The 19,048-nt window shown below is 34.9% G+C and overlaps 1 protein-coding gene across 7 annotated transcripts in view; it reads left to right on the forward strand.

Moving 5' to 3' along the window:
- The window catches only part of CDH18 (cadherin 18), a 520,804-nt gene that overhangs the window by 331,476 nt on the left and 170,280 nt on the right, over nucleotides 1-19,048 (forward strand). For all 7 annotated transcript variants that reach the window (XM_017738733.1, XM_017738734.1, XM_017738738.1 and 4 more), the window contains one exon: nucleotides 16,559-17,039. In XM_017738733.1, coding sequence (XP_017594222.1) covers nucleotides 16,812-17,039 — 228 coding nt within the window. In that variant the 5' untranslated portion in view covers nucleotides 16,559-16,811. The remainder of the gene's footprint in view (nucleotides 1-16,558; nucleotides 17,040-19,048) is intronic.

Below are 19,048 nucleotides of genomic sequence, written 5' to 3' on the forward strand. Positions count from 1 at the left end.
GCAAAAGAACAGTGTCATGTTTTAGTGGAATAGAACTAAATAGAATTAGCTGGAAGGAGCATGGAGTATGATTTTTTAATGTGGATGTACCTCGGATGCAGATTAGACCCAGTCAAATCCATCTGCTTGTTCATTGCTAGTAGATGTATGGCTCTCAGCTATCTTTCTTCCCTCATTTTTGTACCATGTCTGATGTTCATTCATTTTCTTGGGAAGCTAGCTGCAGCACAATAACCAGAGAAAGACTGACTCAGCCAAAAAGATGTAGGGTTTTCTGTCTGTTAACGGAGCTAGATTGAAGTGAGATGGCAGGAAATGAGAAGAAAACCAGAGGAACTGGACCAAAAATTTCAATAGTTTTGAAATGCTGGAGGAAGTAATCTGTGCCTAGCCATAACCTTCCTCTCTCCACAAAATACAGATTCAGTACTTCTGCCTCTGAGGGACTGCACACCTTCCTCTGCTGTCTCCTTGGGTTTTGGATGGAAGCTAACTTCAGCTCCTGAGTAATGAACACTGGTTTTCTAGAGAGGAAGGGAGGAACTGAATAAGTGAGAAAATTGATAAATTACACAAACTTGAAGGGTTGTGGAATTGTAATGGAACAATAGGTGGTTTGTTTTGTTTGGTTTTTAAATAAATATTGCATATTGAAGGAATAACTGTGATATTATAGGACATCTGTTGTGGCTTATAGAAATATGGCTTGAGAAACTATCTGAAAACAAGTTGTCATGGGGAGGTTGATACAATACTGTGTTAGTAATCAATGTCAAGGCTATGTGGTAGACAGCAATCATTGAATTGCAAGTATCTTAGAAGTGAAACCAAATGCTTTGAGTAAGATGTTGGAGAGAAACATGAATATTGCAAGACTTATAATACCTTTACTTGAGTTTGGGACCAATAAATAGCTGATGATTTTATTTTCAGAAGAAACATTCTGATCTTAGGTTACTAGTAAAAATCTTGCCCTGTCTAGCAGGATCAGAACGGTTGCTACCTAAGGGTTTTTCTATGAACTTGGCACTAATTTTTCTCTTATTAAAGAATTTAATTGAAGAGATGGGACAAAGTACTTGTGTTATGGACCTGTAGGATGCTTTCTCCTGTATTTCCCGAAAGACTATTTTTCAGGACACAACTGCAACACATATGAGCAAGTTTGTCAGGGATAAAGACTGATTACTTTGACATTAGCTATTTGAGGCCTTGTCTGTGCATATGAGAAGGTTCATGACTACTGAGAGTGTTCAGTCAGTGATGAACAGTTGTTCTGATGCTCTGTAGTCATGCAAAGTGGGAGTATATTGATATCAGTAGTACATAGCTGTTACTGTGTTTGTTTAAGAAATACTGATAAATTAAAATGAGCTGGGTTTTTTGTATTTTGATGTTTTTCTGGTGGTTGATGTTATTCTGACACATAAATTTTTGATGCATAGGATTTTATGGTTGAGTGTTGAAATAGGAATACAACTCATAAATTGTTTGCTTTCAATCATTTATTTTGGTACATATTGAAGGATTCGTGTCTTGTAGGCTGTTTCTTCCTACTAGCGCATGTAGTCAGCTTCCCTGGAGTCCCATTTCCTTGCTCCCTGATGAAAATTCAGTGAAAAATGAATTAGAAAAAAGTGTGGTCTCTGGTGCGTTACTTTCATAATGCTATTGCTAAAAGCAACTGTAGTAGATGAAATGGAACTCCACTGTCTATAACTTCTTTATTCTAAAATACTGGTTATGAAGAAGTGTTTTGCTTTTTTTTATCTCTGCTATCAAGAGAAGATAGATTTGCAGTAGAAAGGGAATTTTAGAACTGCAGAGAGATTTTTTTCCCTGTATTTAGAATGCTTGTGTTTAGAATAACATAGTGTGTGTATGTAACCTAGTTGCATTAAAAAAATATTATTTTGATTTGTTACAGTCCACATAATAAAAATAGTGAAGGACAGAGGATGAAGGAGGGGAGAAAACTCCACTACAATCCATGAGATTATTATGTTTAGCTATATAATTGTGTTTTTTGGCAAAATTTGGTTACTGACATTAGAGAATTGGCTTTCTTTCACGTGTATAAGGCAAGAGACTTGAAGGGTATAGCAAAAATTCATAGGATATTTTCTAGAAGAAATTATGGCTAGGTAGTGTTGTGGGCGAAGTATTATTGAGACATATCAATGCTTTGCATTTGTTTTTATCTATTAGCTAAAATAAGTTAATTGTTGCCTTTGATAGTCTATGAAGATTGCATATTTGAATGATTTACTATTCAAGGTGTGTTAAGGGCATCTTACAGTGTACATATAGTATATATTTTTTCCTTTAATAATCTAATTTTAAATGGGAAAACTACATACCAAATACCCTTGTTCATGCATTAAAACCCTTGTTTCCTCATAGCAGGCCGTATTTCTCAGACATTTGTTTGAATACATGCTGAAATGACCAGGGTTGAACTCTGCCTCTTGATAACACGTTGGTCTGGTTTTGACCTTTTTTTTACAGAGGGACATCAGTGATTGGCAATATCCCTGGTATAGGGCAAATACACTGGGATGAGTTCCTAGAAAATTAGCTTACATGGGAGTGAGTGTACATGTAGTGTCTGAGCACAGTGCAGGCAGCCATTGGCACTTTAGCCCAAATGCCTGGTCATTCTGTGCAGCCCGAGTTCAGTCCTTTGCTGTCAGAGCTGGAGAGATGCTGTTCACAAAAAGTAATTGCTCTGATATGTATTTCCCATTTGCAGACAGAATAACTGGAAATATAAGTATCAAGAAATCATGTTGGAAGCATTTTGAGTTCCTGATTACATTTTTCCCCTTATTTCTTTTTTGTCCTTTTTCTTTTTTATTATATATATATTATGTAATTCAACTGCACTTTCTATGTTTCTAAAGAAAATATAAATTCAGATTTTGAAATGTAAAATCTAAAAAATAACGACACAACACAGTTTTTATTAATTTGAAATGTGGAGTCCAAACTGATCAACATAATTGATTATGATTCAAAACATTTGTAGAAGGTAAGACTGCAGTTTGATGAATTTCAGTCCTTTCCCCATCATTTTCCAAGAGTAAAAGATCCATGATCTGATGCAGATTTTACAGCAGTAAGGAAGATTTAGGCCTCTTCTTCACAGAGAAGTTGTTTGCACATGAGGCTAAGGCAACTCAGCAAATAGGAGACTAAGGGACTGCTCTGACAGGTTTGTCACAAAGCTGATCTTTAACCCCAAGTGATGGCTGATGGAATAAGAGCTTGTATAGCAACTGTGTTCCATCCCAAACCCCATCCTATTTCTCCTCATTGGAGAAACTGCAGTAAAATATTTTCTTGTCGTTTTTTGTTGGGTTTTTTTCTGAGGTGACATCTCTCTTCAAGGAGCAGAACAAAGCTGCATTTTTTTCATAGTTATGAAACCACCTGCCACATACCATCATCATCACACAACTTGCTGTAACTTTAAAACTTGAATATTAGTTTTGTTTCTAAGAACTTTTTATTAGATTTTTAAACTTTACTAATCACTGTGGGTAGTTTTATCGCATTTTTTTTTGATAATGATCTGTTTTATGCTGAAGATTGTTGGTTGTTGATAACAGCCTCCTTTTTATTCTCAAAGGCTGATGAGGTTTAGCTAGTAGTCTCACAAGCAGCACAATCTATATCTAGTAACAGTAGTTCTGTGCTAGACTATGTGGAAATTTATGCACCCTTAACAGTGAAATACTTATTTACTTTAATCAAAAGTAGGAGGTTACAAATGAAATTATAGGTACACAATCTTAGTTATTATTTGTCTTTATTGTTTTCATAGTATATATTCCAAGCCTCATTAAATAAAACAAAACAAAACCTGGAAGCTGTTGTACTTTAAAATTTCTTTTTCATTGTTCTATCACTCATTAAATTATTCTCTCTCTAGTAACTCAGTTGAATGACTACTTTCATAAGTAGAATAACTTATTACAACTTGTCCAAAGATAGTTTTCATATTTATTTAGGTATCAGTCTACCATTTTCATGACTTGCTTTAAAAAAACCTCTGAAAATAGGATAAGCACTGTTAAATGAGGTTCAAAATGAAACTGAGATATGAGTTTTAGAACTTCATCCTTGCTGTGAAATGCTTTCCCACTTAAAGTGAGAGTGCAATTTTGCTGGTCCTTCAGTTCTTTGGTGCTCTTTTAGTGATGCTCAATGAGTGCTAAACCTCATCCTGATTGCTTGCAGAAACAAAGCTAAACTCCAGAAAACACGTAAGTTACAGTCCGAGGCTCTCTCTGGATGCAAAGAGTCCTTTTTATTTCTATTAAGCACACTGTGAATGATTTCTTGAAGATCTTCAACCCACAGTAGAAAGTCTAGTATAACATGCCATGCCTTTTATTTATGAATATCAAAATGATCTTACAAGGTTTCACTTGTCATTAACTATTACTGTGATAATGGAAGACAAACATATTTTGAAACTTGAATTCTGCTTTCTTAAGTTTACCTGGTGCATTTGTAGATATAATATCATCTGTCTATCGAAGCTGTTCTTCTAGCACCATTAAAACACCAATTACATGATCTTTAAAAAGTTCCACTTTAAGCTTAGTTTTAGTCAGACAATCCAATTAATGTGAATGAGCTTTTCATTAATAGGCCTAAAGTTAAGTAAGTCTTTTTTTGTTTGCTCTATCAGAACATAAGAGATGATCCTACTGATTAACCTAGATTCTTCTTCCCCTTCTGTTTCTGAGGATTTTCTGGTGTTATGGCTTGAACATTAACTCTCAGTTTATCTACCTGTTTATCTGTTCCTGGGAAGTTGCTAGGATGAGAACGAAAGCTAAAATTTTCACAAGAATGCAAAAAATTTACTTATAGAAAGTCTGTGGCAATTCAGTGGGATTGGTGTACTTGACACATTTTGCTATTTAAGTCTTAAAACAAACTAGTATGTGAAGATTGTTCACTGTATGAAACTCAAATTAAACTTAAGACCATTAGTAAGGTTTGACTTTGGTTTAAATTAAAAATCACTATTCTAGAATAACAGAGTACTTTTCAAGGAAGAAATGAGGTGATTTATACCTAGACAAAAAGAATGGAGGAGTAACATAAAAGTTATAAAAATCTGCCTTGGCTGGAATGAAGAACAGGCTCTCTGCCTCAGAAAAGAAGCTTAGGAAAAACAGTAAAGAACAATCTGAAATAAAAGCATGGAAATATGTATTTCTGCCCTGAAAAGGTGAGAATGAACATGGCTTTTTGTGTTTTAGTATTAGCACAAAACTAATTTCTTAAAAATTACTGTAATATACCAACATTCATTAATTAATACAATGAAATATTATGTGTTCAAAGGTACTGATACACGAATCAGAATTTAAAGAGTTTAATTTTTTTGTTGTTGTTTTGATGTCCTTTTGCATTCCTGAGAATAAAACTGGTGACAATATGCATCGATTTTGGAATAAAACAAGGTATCAAATAGTCTGAACAACACAAAAAAAGGTCACCATCTTCCTTATGTCAGTACTGACTTCCACTGGTAACTGGACTCTGTTATTTAACAAGTACACTGTTATTTTTATAGTTACTTTTACCTGTTTTGCAAATACCATGTTGTGTAATGCACAGTTTCTTGAGATAGAAAAATCATTCCACTCATCCTGTTTATGGATTTCCCTCCCCTTAAAGAGAGAAAAAAATATGCATATACATATGCAATGCAAATCAGCATGCTTACAAGAGAATTTTCACTTTCTGATAGAAAAAATGCAAGATTACATAACCACAGACTGGGTCAGGTTGGAAGGAACCACAGTGGGTCATCTGGTCCAGCCTCCCAGCTCAAGCAGGGTCATCCTAGAGCACATTGCATGGGATTGTGTCCAGATGGTTCTTAAATATCTCCATGGAGGGAGGGTCCACAGCCTCCACAGCAATCCATTCCAGTGCTCAGTCACCCACACAGTAAAGTTCTTCCTCATATTCAGATTATTAAGATTAAAGAAGTTTGAGTTCACTTGTTGAACTGAAATTTATTAATAGCGCCTATAAAGAGTTTTTAATGATTGGGTTTTTTGGTTGTGGAGTTTCATTTTTTTTCTTTTTTTTTGTTTCCATAATTTTGAGCAATGAAAATGGAAAACTGAGCAAAAAGTAATCAATCAGGGAACATTTAGTTAGAAATTTAAACAGACCAGTGCAACTACTGAAAGATGGGAGCTTGTAGAAATTTAGCACACATTAGTACACACATACATATGCATATCTATGTGGAGACATCAGAGCAGCAAGGCTGTGTGGTTAACAGTGATTATAGTATGTTTGGCCAAAGTAATGTCACAAATCAAAGACTTAAGGTGATCTGAGTTAAAGTGTGATGTGAAAATCACTGCCCATAATTACCTTTTCCTTATTTGTCTTAGTTTTTCCACAAATACACCCAAGCTCAGTATATCTGGTAGCATTACCTAGGTAGTCTCAGCTTTGAAGAGTAGTACTCAGGTAGTCATCTTGGTGGTGTGGACCTTGCAAGACTCGACTCTATAAGAGAGCCCCCATATGTTTCTGGAATGATCTGCAGAATTCAGCTGCTTCTCTTGCAGGTCTCTGTGAAATTGAGCCATTCCTCATGGCTCTGTCTCTAACTTCTCTGTAGTCTGTTGTTTTGCCATATTTTGTGTTTTTTGAACACCTGTTCAGTTAGCCTAACCCAGGCAACAAATTTCTCTGCAGCTGAACAGTTGTGTGCAGCCTAGAAACACAAGAAATGTTTATTATACATTGTTAAAATTTCTGTAACACTAATATAATTCATAGAGTACATGATTTTAAGGGCTTTCAAGTACAGTGCTTAACTGCTAGCAAAGAACAAGAGGTTTGTCTTTAACTGCTTCTGAAGCCTCAGACATCTGCATTAGATCTCTGTTCCCTTTGTTTATTTTTTGCCAGTCAATGGGATGTTACTGCTCAGAGGAGCTCTGGCTATTCATTTTTGAGAAATAATTTTTTAGGACAAGCAGTACCTGTGGATTATACACAAGTGGGCTGTTGAAATTTCTTTCTATTTAAACTAAGTAATTGCTCATCAGTCTCATGTATTCATTTTGTTTCCTGGTTGGATGACCTGACCTTAATATATGGGAGGAATGACTCAAGAAATCAGTGAGATCTTTATTTGGCTAGAAAGTTCCTTGGGAAGAGAAATAGCACAGAAGAAAAGCCTCTGCTGCTTTGGGAATACAAAAGGACCTTTGTATGCCTTGAATATCTGTATTACCTTTGACTAGCTACATGGCCCCAGATATAAATGTAGATGTATTGCTCTCTGGTCGAAGAAAAGAGAAAGACATGAGTCAGATTAATGAATCATCTCTCTGCCTTTCATAGTTGTTCCTTTCACAGCAGGTAATGGCTAGCATGACTGTGTGTGCAATTATATTTACAGAAACGGTGGCTGGATTTTATCTGACTAATTGTGTTGTTACTGTGTTGTGCTTCTGACAGTCAGTCTCTATGCAAAGCATATGGGTATAGTTGCAAAAATATTTCTTCAGTCATTGGCTATGTCTTTTCATTTCTCTTAACGGATAGTTTCCATATCCCTGCTTATCATAGACAAAATAGTTTTGTATGCCAGCTGAGGATGGCACTGAATCCCTTAATCTTGTTTTAATGCCATGTTTACATTATCTGTCCATTGTAGCATTAATTGCCTGTGTACATGCAGTGCTGTTTGCAGATTAAGAATTTTTTCAGTCTTATTTGCAAACTTTTCAGATCCCCCCTTGTTCAAGAAATATCATGTTTCTTAATGCATTTACCTCTCATAAAATGTCTTTGGTCAACAGGGTGTTAGTGTTTAATAATTAGTGTGTAGTGTTTAATAATTTCCTGTATATATTTATAAATATAAGAATGTCTTCTAATAACAATCTTCAACATTTTTTCAAAAATCAAGGAGTCTTAAGTCATCTCTAAAATTAACTACTCGCATTTATTGTAAAAGGCACCATAGCAGAACACTGCTCATCTTGCATATCATCTAAACAAAGCATCAATTAGATACAGTTTTAAAAATCCTGCTATGATAATAAAACTTCGATTGCATAGTGGTTCCAATATATTTTCAGCATGACAGTGCAGGTGAGGATCCTGTGTGTCCCATCTGTTTGTAGTCTGGCAGTGATAATCCCTCTTCTGATGGGAATTTCAAGGGCAGATAGGGTTTTGTTATGAAGCATTAACGGTTTGTATGTAAAAATTGAATGGTTTTGTATATAAAAAGGGCTAGAACCCTGCCCAATTTTTTTTTAAGTTTTATTGTTGTTGTTGATTTTAACAAAACCATTCTTCTTTGAATACTCTTTTTTAAAAAAATAGTTAGAGGGGTTGTTTTGGTTTTTTTTAATTTTAGTGTCACATTGGGAGTCAGTGTGCCTAGAATCCTTTATTTGGACTGTTCAGTATGAATCTCCCTGGCCATATAAGGTGCTGGATTAGTCACCTAGCTGTAATGTGGCTGGTTTTCACTCTTTGTGAGTGGTGCTTCAGTGGATGCTCTCCATTAAGAAATCCATTAAAGCTTGTGTTTAGTGATAAGCTTCGCACAGTACCAGAAGAAAGTACCCTGATCATGAGTGCACATTGATTTTTATAAATTCCTTGAACTATTAAATCTGCTATTTTAAGACCTTGGTACACAACAGTCTTGGCAGTCTATTTTATTTTTTTAAAAAAAGAATGATAAAGCAGATGCTAGCCCGGTAAATATTCAGGAGTTTCCCTTGCCATAAACAACAGTAAAACCTTTTGAATGTTTTTTTCTGGTGACTATTTATCTTCTAAGCCTCTTTCTGCTTTTTACACTTTGTTCATCCTCATGGTACGGTTAGGTAGGATTCCAGTGGGGTTTTTTTTCCCAGTGAAACACATCTAGATAAAACACATGACTAATCTCCTTTAATCCAGGCAGGGAGGTGTTTGGCCAGGACTGTTTGCACTGGTTCAGCATTTCTGTGCTCTTTTAATTGCAGGTGCTACTAGGCTGTCCTTATATCTTTCTTCATAATAAAATCTGAACTGCAGTTCATGCCTCCTCTGTAATGTGGCACCTCTTCTATTAATAACCATAGAATCACAAAGTATCTTGAGCTGGAAGGGACCCACAAGGATCATCAAAGTCCAACTCCTGGCCATCCCCAAGTCCAACAGGACATCCCCAAGTGTCACACCATGTGCCTGAGAGCATTGTCCAAATATTTTTGGAATTCTGACTTGATACAGTGACCACTTCTCTGGGGAGCCTGTTCCAGTGCCCAGCCACCCCTTAGGTGAAGATCCTTTTCCTAACATCCAACCTAAACCTCCCCTGACACAAATACATGTCATTTTCTCGGGTGACTGGTCAGCAGAGAGAAGAGATTAGTGTCTGCCCCTTTGCTTCCCCTTGTGAGGAAGTTGTAGACAGTGATGACAGTTCCAAAAGCTCTTACTCCTATGATGTCTATTTTCTTTTGTGACCCCAGCTTTAAATTATTCAACCTGTCCCAGCCAGCCAGGTAAGTTTTTAATGCTTATTAAGTTTACAGGCAGTCTAGACTCTGAATAGTGTAAGTATCTCTTATACTGGAGATAAAAGTAAAGAAAAAAGAAAATTAACTTTTATCTAGGACTTGAATCAATCCATTGCTGGTTAATTGCTAGGGCTGCAGCTAGGATTTTAAAGGAAAGTTTTGAAATTTTCTATTCCATCTTGACAAAATAGATCTGAAAAGAACAACAAAAAAAAAAGCCCTAGAAAACTTGTGTGTTCATGCTGAATGGAAAGTCATCTCTGGTCTTATAATCTTCCATTTTTCAGTCTCCAGATATTATTAACATAATATAATATTTTTATAAAGGAAAAGATCTGACAAAGCTTATGTGCTAGAAATAAAGAAGAGTCTATACTTGTGCTGTATTAAAGGTTTAGGTACAAACTGTCTAAAACCAAAAATATAATGCAAATATGAACAAACCCACTAAGTTTCAATTAGGCCTCTGAAAGCTATTGAAATAATTAAAAACTAATTACTTATTCAGCAGTTGTTAATCCAAAAAGATGACTAAGCTTTATTTTCTGAGATCTTTACAGAGCAAGAATTCATTGGTTTCTGTGACTTCACAGCTACTGAAATTTTATGGAGTTGAGTAACTAAAACAAGAAATATTACTTTAGAAAAATATATCAATAGACCTTAAGAAATATATAACTGAACATAAAAGGAATCTTTGGAAATAATATCTGCCTCAAATGGAAGAAGAATTGGAAAAAGAGACAGTTTTAGACTTTAAAAAATAGCCTGGATTGTGAACACTTTTGGAAGAAATCCTAGGTGCTACATCCTAGGTGCAACAACAATGGAGGCTTCTGACATTGTGTCTGTGGAGATCCAAGCCAGTAGGAGGAATGGAGTCTCATAAGTATGGATTATTTGATGTATTTATGTCAGTCAGGATAGTGTTGAATAATCCATCACACTTTACAATCTGAAATAATTTAAAATTACTTAATGCTAACTCTGCAGCTAAATGCTGCTGTTACCTTTGGAAGATCCAGTGGGAAGAGAACCTTATTTTTTCCTGTGCAGTCACTGGTTTTTTGCTATCTAACTACAACATTTGGGCATGTAGAACCCACATCTGTGATGCTAAATTGTTCTTCTGTTATGTAAGTTCCTTTTCAGAGGACCAGCTAGCTTGCTTACCCATGTGAAAGATTTGTCTGTTGTTTTGTTTTTGTTGTTTTAGAATGCCAAAAAAAGTGGGATTTCCCTTTCTTTAAAAGTATTCCAGGATATGGCTGCTTTTTTTTGATTCTTCTTGAGCTTTTTTTATAACTGTTCCTTTCCTTGTAGGTAGATAGGAGATAAGGGGGGAGAAAAAACAAAAAAGGAGGGCATTTCTTTTCCTTTTCTTGATTTTCATTTAGGCAGTGTCAGCAAGAGTGATGAACTCATCTAAGTAATTAATTTTGTATAATGTGTTTCTCTGATTGTAAATTGAATCTGAGAATATCACAGCTTTTTGCACATACTGCATAACAACCTGTAATCATTAAGCCTCTACAGTTTTCCTTATACTGTTTTATATCTTTATATGGTATCTATTTTTTAATTTTTTGATATCGAATGTGTTAGCAGTTGGCTTGATCTGTGAATTATATGTGAGACTGTGGAAGTTAGAAGAAGAGCTTTTTGGGTATGGATATACCAGATTTATACTTCATTGCTAATTTCATCATACCAATTCCCAGAAATCTATATTTTTTGTAGAATTTTCTTCCATGATTTTTGTTTCCAATTCATATTTTATTTATTCAGCTGTCTTTCTCTTGAGCTGTATTAAATATATTTCTTACATTTCATAGACATTGTACTGGTGGATTTTTTACATCTTCTCTAACTGCTTCCGCTGTTTCCACTTGAACTTTCCAATCTGCTTCTCTGTCTTGATTTGTTTCCCAATGGTTTCTCAGTGTGTCTTTTGTATCTTTTTCTATTTTTTTCTCATTCTATTTATTTTTTTAAAATGTCTGATTGCTTGTTGGTTTTTGGATTCCTGTATCCACACCTTTCTTCCCCCAACAGAATTTCTGTTGCCTTATAAGAAAGAACAATCTTTATTTTTCATGGAGGTGCCTTTATTTTTTCACCTGTGGTTGTTTCTATTTATTTTATAGAAGGGGAGTTTATGTAGAACAATTTAGTAGGTGAAGTAACAGTTGGTACTAGATTACTATAGACACTTTTTAGGTTTTGGTGATTAGATGTGCTCTTTACCATAAGGCTGTGTGTAAAGAAATAACAGGCTGTGGTGCAAGAAATAACACCCCTTGACACAGTACAGCCACAAGTAGAATTGCTGGCTTAAAGAGGTGAGGAGATGCTCTTTTCTCTCCATTTCTTTGGGAAACTGATCGAGTTCCAGAGTGATAAAGACTATGTTTCAGAATAGTAATATACCTACAAATAAATTTAGCAATAATTTAGGAGTTTGATAACTCATGCAATTATCTTACTAATTAAAGGAAATTTCCTTATGTTACTGAAGTAAAAAAAGAGTTCAGTTTCCTATTTCTAGAAAGTCTGTCAATATAGAACTCTAGTCAAAACATTTGTGGTTATTGGAATCACTATTAAATTATTTCAAGGGCATTTTCTTAATAATCTTTTTCTTAGTTTTCAGTCTCATACACATAGCTACAACTAAAAACAACAGAGGCAAGACAGCAACATGTAATACAGTTTTAAATGCATTCCAAGACAGTTTTGTCACTACTACTGTCAGATTGACTAGCCTATGTAGAAGACAGACAATTATATACTGTGTCTCTCTTACATAGGCTGCGAAGAACTGGTGCTTCAGTTTGTCCTGTAACTTCCCATAGCTCAACTGCACCAGTCTTGGGAAAGGAGAATAGAGATCAACTATAGATGAGCAGCTTTCCTTCATCTACCTAGAAATACCACTTTTTTTCTGCCAGTTACCTGAGGTCTTGAGGAATACTCTGTATTCTCTTGGCAATCTATCGAACTCTTATTCAAAGGATAGAACAAAAAATCATATCCCATTTTCCTTTCTGATACTAGTGCATTATTCTGCCTTTGGTGTCCAGGTAAATACACCACTGTTTCTGCAGTGCTGAAAGATATAACATTGGCAATAAACAATAAACGCAAGCATGCAGAAAGTAAGATTTTTCTGGGTGATTATTTATATATAAACAATTATATTGATTTGAAACTGTTCAGATTTTGATAATCAAATAATTTTTTTTCTGATCAGAGGATATTTGCCGGGCAGAGGGCAGAGAGAAGTCATAAATATATGAGCAATGTAATTTATTGCAAGCTTCATAGCTAATTGTCACTCTGTCACTGTGGGACTGAAAACAGATGTGATAAAAGATAAGTTGAACTGTGCTGAATGTGCATTTGCAAAACTCGATCATTCAGAATAATTCAAATATGGGCCAATTTGATGGAAGATAGGGGACACTGAGATTCAGGACAAGTACCTACTACAAAGGATGCATCTCCTCATGGTGGTGAAGCATACATACACATTCTGTATCACTGTGCTCATGTTGGTTTCCTGGGAATTCATTATAGTGCCTTACACAAAGCTGTAACTACTCTGCTGTAATAATTTCCAGCAATGCTGGTGGAACATTCCCACCTCATCTTATTTAATTATTTATTTTAATTTTAACTCACTCTGACAGTCTCCTGAGCTACACAACTCATTTTCATGAAGGCTCCCGGGAGATGGCTATAACACAAGTCTACTCTGCAGTTGCATGCATCTTTATAACAAAAACCATAAATCAGGGCACTTACTCTGAACCTGCAGACAAGAGCAATGAGCAGGCACATCTCAGTATGTTAGCTTCAATTCAAGGGATTTCAGAAAGTTATTTTTTATTCCTCTGTTCAGAGTTCGCTTCTCTATTCTTTGTTTACTGTCTCTTCTGTGTTAACTATGTGAGATCCTTCCATCTGAACTTTCCCCTGTAGAAACACTCTTCTATCTTCAAGGTAGATTTGAAGTTGCTTTTGGAGTGGGTGGCAGATTTTTATTAAATGCTTATTCTAGACCTTTAGTAGGAGAGTGCTGAATAAGGACCTTTGTTTGAGCATTAATTAGGCTTTGGCTTTAAAGACGTTTACCAGAGGTGTAACATTTGCAAGAATCTTCACTTAAAACCCTTCCTCTTCTAATTGTTGAATTTGTCTTAGTGGAAATGATTCTCCAGGCTTCACGTACAATTCAGGAACAGTTCAAGGCAAGAACTTCTAAGCATGATTATAACAGGAGGTAGATGTCATGGTAATGTCTTTTCCCTGCTGTTGTCATTGTTACTATTATTATTATTATTATTATTATTATTATTACTACTACTAAGTATATTTGTTCAGAAAAAAGGATTTTAAAATGTTAATTTTGGGTTCAGGTGCTTAAAAGTAAATCTCTTAATTGAATTTAAAAAAATAGCGGTTTTACTAAATAAAAATGTGTTGCCTCCTAGTTAATGTTAATGCTAAGATGAACAGATCTTTTATAAGATGAAGCCCTTCATATTTTGCTGTGCTTTTTGTCTTATTGGTTCCAATATATTTGAATTTTATTTTTAATATTAGAATATAAATGTATATTATGCATAATATACACATACATATCTATATCTATATCTATATCTATATCGATCTATATCATCTATATCTATATCTATATCTCTATCTCTATCATCTATATATCTATATCAATCTATATACACATAATATTAATATTTGCTCTCACTCATATGTGAGCCATATTGTGGCATAACACAGTTTGCAGGTTCCATCTTAGTGGGTTACTTTTTTTTTCCTATGGATGACTTCTGAAAGGGAAGCAAAGTTCTGGTTAGTAAATCTTGATTTGTTGGTATCTTCTGCTCTCATATATACTTTTTTATGAGGCAAGAATTTTCCATCACAACTATCCCCACAGTTTTTGGAAAAGAAAGTATAGAGGTAATAATTTCAAATACATTTTAAATGTGCCATTCTGAGAAATTTCATTGCACTTTATACACCATTTTTAAGTTATTACCTGCTGCTTGTGGTCTTATGAATGGCTCCCAGGCATTTCTCAGGATGGAAACAAAGGGAAGAAAAATAATACTTGAATGGATAAAACTAAAGCCTTAATATTTTTTGAAGTACCGCTTAATTTTAATGTACATCTAAAGTATAATGATGACTAATCTATTTAAATAGCTCATCTGTATATATAGAAATCTATGCAAGGAAACTGCATGCCTCAAGGTAAAAAAAATATTTCTAACAAGAATCAGCAAAGAATGCAGAAAGGCAAGGAAACTAAGAAAGAAGCATAATATATTCAGAAACCAATGTGAGACCCAGAAAGGCCGGATTGTGTCTCTGATCTAACTTAACTTCATAGAACATTTAGCTGTAAAAAAAAAAATCCTATTAAATCACATTTGAACTTAAAGGAGATAATAATTCTTCATGTTGTATAAATCTGTTCTGAGGTGGAATGCCAGGATTTTAAGAGAATGGTGTATTGGACTTCATAGGGATTGAGGGGGGACTACAGTGCTGTGGAAACAAGAAGCAGGATAATGCTAAATGTCTACAATTTTCTTTCTTCTGTTGAAAATGCCATACAGAGTTTCTTTTTGAGCTCCTGCACAACTACAAGAGACTGAAGTTCTTCCTTTACTTCAGCAAAACCCAATGTCCTGAACTGAGTACTTGTGCCGGTTTGAGTATTAGCAATGGAAAATATGTCCTTTCTGTCTGTTTCTCAGGTGCAATAGTCTTGAAGTATTCTTCCATTGTTCTGTGAGGAATTGTTCTCAGCTAAGAGGCTTGGGCTTCCATTATTATTATGGACTTGAGAGAAACATAAGTTAAAAAATATTGCAGCTAAAAGACAGATAATAAATTTTCTTCCACTGCAGGATTTTTTTCTCTGATTTCTAAATTCTTGTTCAGTTCTTCTTTATGGATTTCAAATTTCTTCTGCTGGGTTTCCATGAAACCTAGAAACAAAATTAGTTTAATTGTGTTTCTGTTTATGCAGTTTGTAAAGGCTCTATGATACTCAAAGAAAATCAGTATTGGAAGATTCCAATTTTTGTAGATTCAGTTGCATGTTTTCAGACTCCTGATGGACTGACTGATATGGAGATGATCTTTGATATCTTTAGATAACTAAAGAAATGGTTATCTTAATGTAACTGTTTCTCTAAGGTGAAAGAAATATTTTACTCTCAAGATAGTTTGCTTTAAGCACTACATCAACTTCCACATATATTCACATTTTACTATTGTAGTATAAAAGGTTACATTTTCCTTTTTGTGACTGAGAAAATATTTTCACTGGGAATAGTACTGATATCTAAACAACATGAACTTTCTGTCAGTATGACATAATTTTATGAGGTCCTAGAATGATATTGCTTGGAATTTATGTAAAGCACAAGGTGTGAAAATGCACATTTTGACTGAAGCTTCCTGTTGGTATGCTCTCGTATTGACTCAGAATTCTCAAAGCCCATTTTGGAGGCATTTTCTCAAAGCCAATTATAAACTAGGTATTTTTCATCAAGCTGGACATCTGTGTGCTATATAGAACATCAAAAGCTCATGTGAAATGATTTAGCAATCACTAGCTAATGACACAGTAGTAGTGATTTTGTTCTACTGCCAGACCAGGCCAATGATTTGTAGGTAAAAGCCAAAGGAACTGTTCTGAATCGTCCGGGTTTTAACGACGTGTTTTCACAGCTTGTAGGAGCCATGCTAAGTCTTATGGTATTTTAACATAAACAATCAGGAAATGCTTTTACAGGAAGGATTGAAAAGAAATTTTAGTTCCAATGACAGTTTTTGACTGACTGCTTAGTACAACTTTGAGTGTAATCTAAGGTCAGAAACCTGAAAATTGCTGGTTTTAGTGATGAGTAAGTGGCTTTCTTTTCTTTTCCTATTAGATAGAAAATGGTCAGCTGTGGAACCCTATTGTGAAGACCTCAGAAGAAATATCAGTTTTTCCAGTCATCTTTTCATAATGTAAATATAATTTGAGCTTTCCCAAATGGGCAGCTAAACCATGAACAAGCAGAAAAACCCAATTTGGACTGTATTTCTGAACCAGACTTCACCTTCTCTCCCAGGAATTTATTGAAGGATTACAGCTGAAAAAGACAAGAGGAAGAAGACCTTGAAAAGGAAGCTTATCCTACAATGAGAATTACAAGTACATCTTGTATCTGCCCAGTCCTAGTTTGTCTCTGTTTCGTGCAGAGGTGTTATGGAGCTGCTCACCATGGCTCCATCAAGGTGACTAGAAATCAAACCAAACACATAGAAGGTGAAACAGAAGTGCATCATCGTCCAAAGCGTGGATGGGTGTGGAATCAGTTCTTTGTTTTAGAAGAACACATGGGACCAGATCCTCAATATGTAGGAAAGGTAAGGCCATTGTTTTCCTTTGGCTTTGGTTTGTTTTTTTCCATCCCCTGAAATGTGGCATTGATAAGAGGGAAACCATTTATCTCCTAGATGGCGCTTCGTCTTTTAAAGGACACCTCTTGGATTGCTACATGTATTTACACTGAACTTGCTGCTTGCCTGTGTATACTGTGTTTATTATAAAAAAGATAAATAAAAGTATATAGAATAAAGATACAAAAATGTGGTAAACCAGTTTTTCTTCTGAGGTCAGCTAAACACCGAGTGAGTGCAGTTGATCCTGTTATGTTAGTTTCCATAACTCTAAATGCACCAGGTGACTGCTAATGGCTTTTCCAGACTATTTCAGAATTATATTCAGTTCTGCTTCAGGGAATATTACAAATGCAGGCAAGGTCCCTAGGGTGTTCATTCCACTCTGAGTGTAGGGTGGAAAAGGTCTCCTCCAAAAGGAAGTCCTCTGTGGTTTTTTTCATATAAGGAGGCACAAGGTGTGTTACTTGTTAGAGTTCCTCAGAAGTTTGGGAGAACAAGCCCTGCATTTATGTTTTGATATATGGAGTGATCTTCAGATATAAAGTTCAGACTAATATAATTGAACAGAAACCTGGCCAGCTGAAGCCTGTTTCATCATGTGTAATGTTGTCTGTAGAGCTGGGGCTTTAACTTTGCATTAAATAACACAAAACTCTCCATATAGCTTTAATCCATGATATATGACAGAGGAAGTTTTTCTCTCCCTGAAGACTGTCTTGCCGCATTATGATAGAATTTTTTTATTAGATAATCTACATGAGCCTTAATTTCCTTAATGAAAACAGAAATACACAGAATATGAGGGCTAAAGAAAGATGATTAATGGGGAAGAGGGCATGGAAAAGGAATTATTTCATTTTAGTTTCCTGTGAAATTGGGAATTCTGAAAATTATATTGTAGAAAGATATGCAAGGAAACCAGTAGCTTCTGAAATCACAGATGTCTGGTAGTGAGGGCTTCCAAATTTGAACAGTATCTTTCGAACTAAAAATAGGAAGTGGAACAACTGTATTTAAGATACTGTTAACACAAAGGCTGAAAAAAATATTATGTTAAGCCTACCTTAGTAAAATACTAAGTATTTCAGAATGCTAAAAATTACTGAGATATGTGCAGGAAATGTAAACTGAGAAAGGACCTTTCTAAAGGGAGGTAGTGGTTTGCACTGAAAGAGAAGCTTTTAAAATGGGTTGGGGGAGGAGGAGATATGCCTTCAGACCCACTTTACATCAATTAACATTTTCATAAATGAGTATGGAATAGAAAAAACATTTTTGCAAAAATCTTGTTGATATAAACCTATTCAAGAGAATCAAAACATTGTTGGGAAAGAGCTAGATACTATGAATATTATTTGGATAGAAATAAAGAGTAAACCTCAGAAATACAGAAAAATGTAATGAATTTCTATTATACACTAATGATTTGTTGTAAGTGACAGAGGAAGAGAAAGATCTGGTTACCAGATCTAATGTCATGCCTTAAAGAAGGTGAATATGATACTAAGCTGCAAAAGCTGAGATATAAAAAACGGGGATAAAGGCCACTGAAGCCATTGTGGAGAAAATTGTTAAACAGTTTCCTATTCTGCTTAGTTTTGGCCAAGAAAAGTGGATTTATATGTGAAGCTGTACAGAAAGAATTGAACATTATGGCTGGGATAGTAATGGAGAATAAAATATGTTTGTTTAATTTTTCCCACAAATTATAGAGGGGGACACATAATATTCTATAAATACACCTCAGAATAAACCACAATGAAAAAACTATTTAAGTTGATTGCAATATTATTTGAAAAAATAAGGTTTTGGTGATGATGAGTTAATTTAGAACTAACATCTAGTTAATTTAGAATGAAAACAAGGATAAGTCAGATTATGAAAGAGGCTACTAACAAGAGAGAAAACAAAACTGAAGAGGTTTCAAGGTACAGCATACTTGTCTTTATGAGAGCATTTATAGACATGATTGC

This window comes from Corvus brachyrhynchos, unplaced genomic scaffold, assembly GCF_000691975.1.
Source record: "Corvus brachyrhynchos isolate BGI_N302 unplaced genomic scaffold, ASM69197v1 scaffold23, whole genome shotgun sequence".
NCBI lineage: Eukaryota > Metazoa > Chordata > Aves > Passeriformes > Corvidae > Corvus > Corvus brachyrhynchos.